This window comes from Belonocnema kinseyi, chromosome 4 (genome assembly GCF_010883055.1).
Source record: "Belonocnema kinseyi isolate 2016_QV_RU_SX_M_011 chromosome 4, B_treatae_v1, whole genome shotgun sequence".
Lineage (NCBI taxonomy): Eukaryota > Metazoa > Arthropoda > Insecta > Hymenoptera > Cynipidae > Belonocnema > Belonocnema kinseyi.
The window spans coordinates 97,911,935-97,924,808 of record NC_046660.1 but is presented as its reverse complement, the minus strand read 5'-3'; the positions used below and the strand labels follow the sequence as shown (position 1 = coordinate 97,924,808).

Genomic DNA, 12,874 nt, shown 5'->3' with positions numbered 1-12,874 from the left:
CTGTAAATCTATTTAGTTGAGATTCTTCACAAACTCGATTTTTCAAAAATCTGAAGAATACAGTAATCTTCCATTTATGCGACCTACCACTTATTTGAATCTGTGTGAACCCCCCTGCACGCACTTACAAGAACGATACTACAGGTGTCCCTCGCCGATTTGATTCTCCTTGATATATGTTGAAGTACTTGAAAAATAAGAAACACATTTTTTTTATCTGCGGAAAAACACTTGAAGAGGGTGTAACAGCCCCTCAGCGATAGGGGTTTCAAGTGTCGATTGTATAGTTTCTTGTATAAAAACCAAATTGATTTCGATCAAACCTACTGGAAAAGTTTCCTCGTAATGAAAAATGTATAATGTAATTTTCTCAAAAAAGAAGAAAAATTGAAGGGGGTAAACTACCCCTACATATTTAAAGTTGTTCTAAACATGTTTAAAATCGCAGACAAAAATTGGGAAAAAATATATTTTGCACTCGAGATAAAAAAGTTGACGTGTTACGCCAAAAAAACAAGAAACAAAAATTATGGGCGTTGTCACACCTAAAACTTTTTATTTTTTGTCTATGATAATATATACTTTCCATAATCAAAGACAATTAGGAAGATAGTTTTATAACGAAGGAAGTAAAATAGAGTCCATCTAACATGAATACAAAAATTAAGGGGGGATAAACCACCCCTAAATATTTTTAAATGTTCTGAAAATTGCTATATTCATAAGATATATATATTGCACTTGCGACAAAAATAAAATTATTGGGCGTAGCTACCCCTAAAACCTTTTTATTTTGTGCCTAGATAATAAATACTTTCCACACACTAATACAATTAGGAAGATAGTTTTATAACGAAGGATGTAAAATAAATTCCATCCAATAAAAATAAAAAAATTACGCGGGGATAAATCACCCCTGCGTATTTTCAAACAAGTTGAAAGTTGTTAAATTATTAAGAGAAAATTGTTTTAAAAAATACATTTTGTGCTTAAGACGAAAATTAAGTTGACGTATTTCGCCAAAATTTTTTTTTAATTAATGGGAGTAGCTACCCCTAAATACTTTTTATTTCGTTTTTATGATAATATATACTTTCTGTACACAAAGACAATTGGGAACAAGTTTTATACCGCAGGAAGTAAAATAAAGTCTGTCCAACATAAATAAAAAAATTACGTGGGGGTAAATCACCCCCTAATTGTGCACAGAATTGCAAAATGTGTTTCAACTCGGGCCAAAAAGTTCTAAGAAAATACGTGTTGCGCACGTAACTACCCCTAAATTGTTAACTGCCCCTAAATGGGTAACTACCCCTAAATGGTTTCGCATTATTAACCTCTATAATTAACTCTTGTGAACATTATTTTCAAAGTTTGCTTAATTTTAAGGTATGCGATACGTTGTAAATGAATCACCTTTTTTAAGGATAAAATTTATCACAGAATGTGCAACAATAGAATAGCTGACAAAGAATATTGAATCTTTCATGTCGTTCCTGTTGGAATAATTTTAAAATTTTACAATTTTATCAAATTATATATTATCATCTTTACTTAATATTTTTACAGATATAGCTCATTATTTGTTGTCAGCTATTCTATTATTGTACATCTTGTGATAAATTTTATCTTACGAGAAAACAAGGTAATTTTAAATCTAAATTTTAATATTATTAAAACAGGAACAACAGGAAAAATTCAACCTTTAGACGTATGTATTTGGGTTTACAGTTTGGAAAAATTATGTGCGTCACTTTTCAGATTCTCTTATTTTGATGTACATATCAGGAATAGTATTTTTAAACTTTAGTCGTTGGTGCATAATCAGTTAACCTCGGCAAGATATACTAATCTTTTTGATTATATATCGTAGAAAAGCGGATAAATTGCAGATAAAGTAAGTAAATTCGAAAATCTGGTGGATTTTAGCTTCGGTGATTCTTGTGAAACACGTTGCGACAATATTAGGTTGTACGATTATCTCTGTAATTCGATATTCATGGTGTAAGAAATTATTATGTTTTAAACACTTTTTTCGAAGAATATATCTTCGATATACTGTAAAGGATGCAGAATATTGTACATTTTACCTTAAAGTATGTATTCTTTTTGTATATAAACTATGTATGCTTCTTTATATATATATAAATAACTTTGTCCCCTTTTTTATGTGCATCATATATTTTCCTCGGATTTTTTCCCTCGATTTTAGACTTATTCTGAAATTTTATACATAATTGAAGGGTGTTTTACCCCCGCTAAATTTTGTATTCATGTTGAATAGACTCTATTTTACTTCCTTCATTATGTAACTATCTTCCCATGTGCATTGAAAGTATATATTATCATAAACACAAAATAAAGAAAGTTTAAGGGTAGTTACCCCTATTATTTAAAAAAATGTTTTTGTCGAAACCCGACTTTATTTTTTTCTCAAGTACAAAATATATCTTTAAAAATTTTTTTCTGATAAATTAGCAATTTTCAGCACATTTATAAATATGTAGGGGTGGTTTACCTCCGCGTCATTTTTTTATTCAAATAGAATAGACTCTATTTTACTTCCTTCGTTATAAAACTATTTTGCTAAATGGCTTTGTGTATGGAAAGTACATATTATCATAGACACAAAATAAAAAGTTTGAGGGGTGGCCATCCCCATTAATTAATTAATTTTTTTGGTGAAACACGTCAACTTTATTTTTGTCTTAAGTGCAAAATATATTTTTTTCAATTTTTTTTCTGTGAATTTGAAAATTTTTAGCACAACTTTAAATATATATAGGGGTAGTTTACCCCCTTAATTTTTTTAATTTTTTGAGAAAATTACTTTATTCATCTTTCATCGCGAGTAAAGTTTTCCAGTAGGTTTGATCGAAATCAATTTTGGTTTTTATACACAAAACTATACAAACTATCCTTTTTTCCGCAGATAAAAAATACGTGTCGCTTAGTTTTCCGAGTACTAAACCATATATCAGGGAGAATCAAATCGGCGTGGGACACCTGGAGTACCTTCCTTGTTAGTTGAACTTGTCACCTCCACCCACAATCTCTGTAGGGACTGTGCGGTCACGGCCGTACCTGTGGCTGACCGATCAAGAAAAGAGGCCTAGAAAGCGAGAAAATCTCGTTGGTTCGAAAATATTATTTCACAAAAATACGTTCTATGCTTTAAAAGATTAATATTAAGAACTTGATAAATTACCTTTACGTTATGAAGAGTTTCTCCAAAAAGTCGTGTGCAATGTTGCAGTACCATGTACTAACATTTCTGACGGCTGACATTTCCAACCAGCCTAGCAAGTCGTCGCGGTACGACATGCTAAAAAAGTCACTATTCCGTGAAATATTTTAGGGATTTTTTAGTTCTATTATATTGATTTTTAGTTTGAAAACTGTCGTGCGTCAACAAAACCACTGGAAAAACATTGACGTGCTTGATGCGATGCAATTTTTTTAACTGCGCAAATCGAGGCCATCTGAACTGTTTTAAATTGAAATAGATAGTATTGCGCAATATATTCGAGTAAGTACTCGCGCACTGCGCTTTTCCGCTACGTTGTTGGTGTTTTTAAGCAAAAGTCACAACCGTGCCTCGTACCTTCAGCGGAGAAACTGCGTGGGTCAGCAGTTTAAGGGATTACTACACTGCAGTTACTACACTCACAGAGTCGGGTTTATTTATCTGTCTCATTACTGATAGTATTTATTAATTCCAAATAGACCAGCGCTTTATGGAACATACACAGTTGAAAAAGTTGCTTACAGGGGGCGCATCGATACAAGATCGGGTCAGTCAATGAACGTCGCTTGAAAAAAGTAACTTGCCATCTCGTGCTAGAAATGTAGGCCCCCGTAGCGTTCAACTAATTAATCGTGTACGTTTCTAGGCCTCTCACATAAGTGGAAGTTTTTACTGTATTTTTCTTTGAATAATGCCAAATTAACGTAATTATTGGAAAAATCTTAAGTTTCAGTTTTCTATAAATTGCATAATTTTCAAATGATAAATATTTCCAGATTCAGTTTGGTTTCTTCCCAAATTGGAAGGATTTCTAGTTTTCGCTATTTTCCACAGTTAAACATAGGTCGTATTGCATAATTACTGAATTAACTCTTAAATGCAGACTGTATACCTTGTTTGATTTTTCAACTATAAAATTGTTTTTTACCCCCGGATTTTACTTTTAAGTTACCTTCTCTATCTTTGCCTGTCATTTCGAATAAGTGAGACAGTGGTTAGAACAGAAAAATGAAAATAAAACTTAGAATTCGAAGTTCAATTAAAAAAAAAGTATAAAATACACTAAATATTTTTTTGTTATTTGCTACAAAGTTAATGGTACATTTTTTCAGTAATCAGTATGACAAGCTTGTTAGATGACTCAAGTTGGATTATTAATGGAATGAAGCTTTGTAAGCGAGGTGTAGTACAATGCTAATTGCAAACACGCCAGTGGAATTATGTGCTAATGAAGTGTTTGCACTGTCAGTTATCGAAGTATATGTCTCTATATACTTGAATGTATATTCAGATTCAAACCCTTAGCTTACAATGCAAAGAGATTGAAACCAGTTTTCATTTCAAATTGAAATACATATGGAATGCGCGTAAACGCGATTTTACTTTTTAATACGTATCAGCCTCAATTTTAAATATATTCAGAGCCGCACCCTTAGCTCTACCTCTTTCTCAAATCAATTTTAAAATCTTAGTTTGGCTCTCCCACAATTTTAATGATGGTATTCAACATAATTGTGATGCATGTGTATTTCTTAGGGTCTCAAATTGACGAATGTTATTTCTTTTAAAAAAAGCCTTTTTAGTTTTGAATTAATGTATTGAAGCGAGTTTCAACATTTATCTACGAGTTATGACCCTCTGGCGCTTAAATCGTGTGGATGGACAAAACGAATATGTCCCTGGGGTGATTCGTAAACTTTCATCGAGAAATTACGACGTCTTCGTGCTGCTAATCGTAAATGCGAACTTTTCGCATTCTTTTTATTTCCTTATTGTACCTCTCGCTGCAGACACTCGTAAAACAGAATAAAGGGAAAAATGAACTTACGTCCTCGTTCTCCCTGGTATATCGTTCCTTTTGCTTCAACGCCTCCTGAACCTTCAGCTGAAACATTCCAGGAAAAGTACTCTTCAGTCCGAGTGTTTGACGAATAAAATTGTTTGAATACAATCCAAAAGGTTATGCTGATGAACAATGAAAAGTTAGTAAAAATGAACCGAGATAATTCATGTCCATTTAAGAACTGATTTCCCTTTTGACTACACAGCTCATTTGGCTTTTTCTTCAATCTACCTGACTGGAATCAAATATCTTTTAGCCTTGGATAAACGGATTTTGAGTTATGCTTTATGTTACACTTCAGTAAATCTAATGCTTGTCATTTTTTAACGGATTTCGCCATTATGCATAAATTCGTCCCAGAAAAAACAAGGATTAACTCTGTAAGTCATAGACACAAGGGACATTTAATACCCAGAAAATAAAAAGAGTGAGTTCAATTTTTCATTCAGCTTATCAAGCTGCAAAGCTCCCCTAGTGAGGGAACAAGGAGAAAAGAAGCAGAATACAGAAACGAATATTAAGGCTATTGTGAAGTCAAGCACAGGGAATATTAATGATAATTGTGAGGAGCTATGAGAAATATTGCAAATTAACATTACATGAATGAGGCTGTGGGTGTTAGAAGTCTACTTTTGTCTCCATTGAACCCAAGTTGAATAAAAAGAATCTCTCTAAGAGAAAATAATTATAAATTGGTTTTCTATTTAAAATTTTGTTTCCTTAGCTAAAAATATCGAAACAAATAGGAAGTATTTAAAAAAGATTGATGGTTCTTGAGAAAGATAATGAAAAAAATAATTACCTGAAATAAAGATTCTCAGAACAAGTGTTTTATTTTTCTTTTATAATACATTAGTAAATTTCTTATTGCCCTAATTTTTATGTAATTTGAGTAATTATATCCTTAATTCAACTCAAAATCTTAATGATTAAATTTTTTCTAATTTCAAGATTCAAAAATTCGTTTGAGTTTGAAAATACATGTATTAAAATCTCAAATGAATTTTTCAATTTTTTATTCAAATAAATTGAACATCGCCAGACTTGATAAACAGTACCATAGGGGTCGAATATAAAAAGGCGCATCTTGAGGGATCAGAAGTTGGAAAATGTAGGGGAAAAACCAAACTGTGCTCTTGAATTTATTATGTTTCATGGAAACATAGTATAATTTTAAAACTTTATTGAAATACTATTCATAATTTTGTATACCCTACTATTTGGAAATAAAAAATAACGTGTTTATATCTTCAAGTTAAGTGTCCAATAAATAAAATTTTGGCGCCTTTCATTTATAATGCAAAATTCACAAGAAAAAAATCAGATTTACGTTTTACGTTTAAAAAAACAATAATAATATATCTTTTCACCTAATAAGATTTCAAAAAAGTATAGTCTTATTCCTTCAAAAATATTAAATTTTTGTCACTTATGTTAGTTACTTTTAATATTTTTACGACTCATTAAAAATAACTTGAGCATTTTTATGAAAATTTGATCGAATATTTAATATAAGAAAAGAAAATTAATTAAGAAAGTATTGAAAAAGATTAAAATAAGAAGTGTTTGAAATAATTTTGGACTCATTCTTTAGTACATCAGGAACTGAAGAAAATGGCCTGCTGGCATACGATAGATGTCAAAAACGAAAAAACATTGTTTTAATTTATTTCTTATTACTCCAATTAATATTTTAAATAATGTTCCTAATCACTTTTGATCAATTTATTCATAGAGATACATAAAAATGTTGTTTTTTTATTAAAATAATTTTTTGACTTGTTTACAGATTTAACGTAAACATTTTTGAGTCAGTGCTAAGGACTTAAACTTTATTACTTGACTTTTAGTTGGAGAAAATCGAAAGCGGTTTCACTTTTCAAAAAAAACTTTTTTTTTGGACTACACTAATCGTTATTGGGAAAGAATAAAATTAAATATTTTGATGATCATCTACAAGCACTAAATCATAATTCTACAAAATATTGGCACTGTAACTCTAAACTAAAGAGTAGACCTATTTCCATGAAATTGTATCTTTTACTTCGCGATTGAAATGAACATCAATTCCCATAACATCTCCTATAATTGTGTATATCATCGAGAACATACCCTCTGGATAGTTTCTTCAAAGCTATTGGACTGTCCTCCGTTCATCTGGAAATACCTCAACCTATCGTAATCTCGGGGATCCACCATCGAGCGCAAGATCGTATGACCCATGTCCGGTCCGAGGCCGAGTCCGCTCTGTAAAACACTGTCTGGCGTGTCCACCTACGAGAAAAACAAAGAAAAAGAAACCAGATAAGAACAGCGATGCCAGCGATTCTCAAGTACCTCTTAAAATGAGCAAGAACAAACACAAAAGGTTATAATGGCTGGCACGCGACGGTGGCACCTAGTCTTTAATGGTGCGGGCGCCGAATAATTAAGACGGAATTCTGGAGGATTTCCTCTAAACTTCTGGATTAAGGCCCGAACTATTTCCACAAAATTACCACGAGTGAGTGTAAGAACCGTCTTGGCTCGACAACCCTTCGGAAAATCTTAGAAGGAAATGAGATACCAAACGTAAACTCTTCCCGGTTCTGAAATTCTACGTAATCCACTCTTCCATGTAATCAATTGGGATACTGTACGATACTTCGTAGGGACAAATTGGCATGTGGGTGCAGCTTTTATTGCCAGAATGTAATCGGAGGAAGCTAAAAATATACTTTTATAAATTAAAATAGGAAATTAACTCATTTTTATTTATAATAATAGCCTCAATTATACGAGACTATTATTGAGTAGGGAAAACCAGTACGAGGTGGCCACAAAAACTTTTGAAGTCATAATACTGATAAGTGATGAAAAAGCACTTGGGGTTAGTAATACATACTAAATTAAAGCTGGAAAATCAATTTTAAAGATAGCGATGCTAATACATAAATTATATTAGCCGTTTATTTTGTCGTATATATAATAATATGTGACCATGAAAGTCACTGCCAACACCAATCATAGCCAAATAAAGCGACGAAATTTTTTATATTATTATGTTGATAAAGGGCATAAAGTGGCTTATTCATTGAAAAGTTGTTTGATTGGTAGCAGTTAATTGTTTATTGACCTAACTATTTAGTTAGTAAGATATCGTACTGCTATTTTGTTAGTGGGTACATCAATTCCATTAGTTGCCGTTACTATTCAGTTAGTACAAGCAACTAAGAAAATGGTTGTCCCAACTGATAAAATAGCAGTACGATATCTTAAAAACTAAATAGTTGGTCCAACTAACCATTTTTAAGTGTTTTTTCACAAAACCATTTTTCAATAAAAAAATATAAAGTAAGTGGTAAAAAGATGATTTTAAGCCCGTTTTTACTATTGCTACTCAAAAAAAAATTACTAATATTTTAATTGAAAACCGAGTCACTTTTTTCATTTTTCAGTTCGTACTGATATCCATCTCGTACTGGTTTCCCCTATTCAATTTCCAATCTATTTTGGATTACAGGTTGGTCGTAAAATTATTTTCGGCCTAAGCTTTAATTAAGAGCGATAGATCGTTATCACAACTGCCAATTTCGAAGTATGAGTTTATGTAAAAAATATTCAAATTATAACTGTTATCGCAACTTTCAGAATATTATATTGCGTAAATAAAATCGGTTAAATACCTGTATAAATTCTGTATTCAATACTGTTATCAGATAGTGGAAATATTGAATTAGTTTTATTCGAGCTAAACTATTTTTGGAACCAGAAGACTCTAGCTCATAAAATCCATGTATCGCACTTTTTTTAAAACAACGAAAGTTGACGTAAACAGCTGTTTGTTAATACAATCTATTGCTGACTGCAGTATCTAGTATTTTATATATAAAAATATTTTATGTTACTTTATTAATAATTGTAACAGTATTACTAGTAATTTATCTAATAGTTATAATAGTACCTGGTAATATTAATATTAACATTAAATTTAACAATCATATATTCACAAATTAATCAATTAATAAACCCCGCAAGATACCGAGAGATTTCTTCTGACCACCCCAAAATCTAACTCAGAATATATACACTTAGGGGTCGAAGATACATATAAAGTGCAAACTCTGTTAAAAAAACGTGGAACCTTTATGAAATTTGGTTTAGACTATAACATGCGTTTATAAATAAAAGTATTTAGTTTTACAAACGTGCAATTTTATACCTTGCTCAAAGTCTGAAATTTTGGGTAGCCCAAACACTTTGCCTGAATGTAAAAGTGTATAGGCCGAAATTAAAAAGTGTGTAATGGAAAATAAACTTTATTTTCTACGCAAAATTGTAAGTCTTCTAACCTAAAAATTTAAAAATATGAAAAATATACTTCACGTTGTAAATGATCAAAATTCCTATTTATTTATCATCTTAGTTGAAAATTAGTTAATTATCCTTGGATAAAGTGCCAGCCTGAAACTAATATATTTATAAGTTTATTAGATGGAATGTTTACCATAAAAATTGTGCACAGAGCATATACAAAATTTAATAATTCAGTAGATAATTGGTTTTTAGCTTTTCAGCCTTTTGTTCATTCATAAAAATATTTGAAAATACTTTTTACTACTTAATTATACAAAAAAAAGTCGATGCATGCTTTCTTTTAAATTCGGTACTGAATAGTCTATTCTGAGTTTTTAAAAAGAGAATATAAGAGACAGCATTTCCCAATGTCTGTTCTTATAACATTTCTTAATTGACATTAAAAATGTAAGCAAATTACGAACTTCCCCTCTCGAAAATCTTGTTCATATTTATATTATATCTCATTTTTAAGATTATATTCGTGTTTATTTTTATGAATATTTATTTTTCTATATAATTAGGAAGATTTTCGCATAGGAAGAACGCACACGAAAGGGGAAGAGTTAAGAAGCCAAAAGCCGTATCGCCACCAGATTTAATTAAAACGACTCAGTGTTTATGTTAAACGGATTAAATCCATTTATTTGAATCCGCAGCTTCAGCCAAAAGGGGCGTAGAAGACTGGGTTTAAGCCTGAATAATACGAGCAGGCGGAAAGATACATTGGAAATTCGTATTCTAAGTTGACTGGACGTGTTTCGTTGACTTTTCCACAAGACTTTATTGACAAAGTGGAAGGAAAAAAAATAGAACTTAAGAGTAGGTAGACGAACGAAGAGCAGAGGCGTTTCTTCAAGGGTACGTTTCAAAGACAAAGGGATGAATGAATCATTAGTGCTGAGAGTCTTTTGTGTTTTATTCGACGTGTGAGAATCCTCCGGTCTCGGCGGTAATTGACAGAGTACGAGTGCACTCGTAAGCGTCTTTGTATATTTTGCAAATGTCATTATTTTCCATGATTGTTCGAATCGTCAGTGTATTACTGGTTTGAAAATATCAAATTTCCATAATTTTTTTACTGTCAACATTCATTTTTCTAGAAAACAATATGACCATTACAATACTACAAAACTGACAAAATCACAATTATATTAAATTTGTAGTGAGAATGAAATAAAAAACATAACTTTTTTATGAAATAGACCATGTAAAACTTTTCGTCAGAAACACCCTTTTTTAAATTAATAACTCGAGAATTATTATAAAAATTCGATTGTTAAATTTTGAGTAATTGATTAATAAATTATTTATAATAATATAGATAGCTTTTAAATATGTGAAGTTTGACAATAAAATTTTTTTGTGTTAAAGATTTTTTTTAAATAAGAATAAATTGTTTTTAAAGCCAACATTTCTTAAGGAAAATGACCATTAACTAATCTTTAGGGTTACAACTATGCTATTTGACCAACAATAATCATTTTAATACACTGACTCTTTTCTACGAAAGAAAAGGAATGTTTTGTAAATTATGTAAACAAGAGAATTTTCTAAATAATATACTAGCATTGGTACTCCTGTAAACCACGTTTTATGAAGGTTATCTCGTTTTTAGAGTTCTATTATATAAGAAATAGTAACTTTCGTAAAAAAGCCTTCACTAAAGATATATTCTGCACGAAATCTCATCTACCGGTAATAGCTTTTGTAAAGCACATTTCCAGAATATGATCTTGTAGAAGGAACAGCTTTAGTAAAGACCAGCTGTTGCATGACAATCTTATGTTTATAAATATTTTTCTGTTAAATAACAACCTTTTGTAAAAAATAAATAAATATAAAAAAAATAAAATACTCCACAAATAATTCAAAAATTATCCGAATCTTTTTAGTTCTTTTTCTAAAAGTAATAAGACTTATTTTATAAAGTGTGTTAAGAACAATTTCTGTAAAGTATAAAATCATATACAAAGTAGCTTCTATAAAAAAGGACCCTTTGGAAGAAAAAGTTATTGTCTTTTTATAAAATAAAGAGCAACTTTTGTATAGTACAAGTTTAGGAATCAGAAATATCCAAAGCAAATTTTGTTATGAAAATTGGCTTTTTATAGAAAACATCCTGATCATTCTATAAAACTTAACTTTTTGAAAAAGATTCCCTTTCCGTGAAGACTTATGCTTTCTAGAAAACGACTCAATTACAGGAATAGGTTTCTTGACAAAATATACCGTTTTCCTTAATCTTCTACTCTATATATTGTAAATTCGTTCCTATCAGTCTTTCGTTTCTAAGAAAGCTACCTATTAACCTGCCCGCCTTTTCTTTCGGCGACTGCATAAACTTATTTTAGCTCTATAAATTCCAATTCATATAAAAAAAGTGTCTATCTCCGATATCCTTTTCTTTACACAAAAATATTATTAGAAACCCCTAAGCTCCTAAAATCGAATTAAATCAATCTTCTACTCCCTATTTTACATCTGAATGTTTCTTGCAGTGCGCGTATAGTTAAGGAAAGGGTAGAAACTCGAATTTAGTTTTGGATTCCTCTGGTCAGAAAAGTAATCGTAGATGGAAGCGTTTCAGCGTTAAAAGTCAAGCGATCGGCCAGCTAGCAGTTACGTAAATCACAATAAACTAGCAAGGCTTTTGGAACATTTATTTCTAAGGTTAAGCAGCTAACTGGCCACCTGGGACAGGTTCTCCTTACAGGATCGGTTTATTGTAGCTCTTACTCTCGGTCTGAACCGTCTACCGGTCAATTTATCCTAGCATTGTTACAATAGCTGTGGGATAGATAATCCAGTAGACTAATCGAGGTAACTGTAGAGAAGGCAATTAACCATCGTGATTTTGCTAAGAGTTCGTAATCAGACATCTAACTCAACCTCAGATCAAATCTCATACACGGCCGCGAAGAATGCATTGACTGTTCCGCATAATACTTATTCGTCCAAGAGAGTGAAATGGTAAATAGGATTCTTGCGAGAGTTACTGAGCGATCGTATTGGTTTGCGTAGTTTTATCACAAAGAGAACGAGTATCATCGACCAACGAGTTCCTATCACTGATCTGGATTACAGTTCAACCGCAGATTCTGTTTGCACTTGTCGCGATTCTCAAATGAAATGTTTTCTTCTACAGTTTCGATTTTTATTTGAAATGAGGAAAATACAATGTTGCAATGTAAAATAAATGGTTATTCCATATAAATCCCGACTATTATAAAAAAGTACAAAGTATTTGTACGTAAGAATCTTACTAGTTTTTTGTATTGTGGCTTTGGGGTCCGTCCATTATTAAGAAGAATAAGGCTTTCATCACATGTTTCGGCTCTATATATGAGCCCTCTTCAGTGATTTATTCCAGAAAGTTACATATTTCGTATAAGTTTTTGATACATTTCAATGCGTTTTTTACCCGAAGACTATTTTTTGTGTATCGA

The 12,874-nt window shown here is 31.3% G+C and overlaps 1 protein-coding gene across 1 annotated transcript in view; it reads right to left on the bottom strand.

The window, feature by feature from the left end:
• The window catches only part of LOC117171200 (SAM and SH3 domain-containing protein 1-like), a 574,484-nt gene that overhangs the window by 64,042 nt on the left and 497,568 nt on the right, over positions 1-12,874 (bottom strand). Inside the window, exons 4-5 of the mRNA XM_033358281.1 lie at positions 7,203-7,364; positions 5,076-5,132 (exon numbers count right to left, since the gene is read on the bottom strand). Of these exons, the coding sequence (XP_033214172.1) occupies positions 5,076-5,132; positions 7,203-7,364 (219 nt within the window). The remainder of the gene's footprint in view (positions 1-5,075; positions 5,133-7,202; positions 7,365-12,874) is intronic.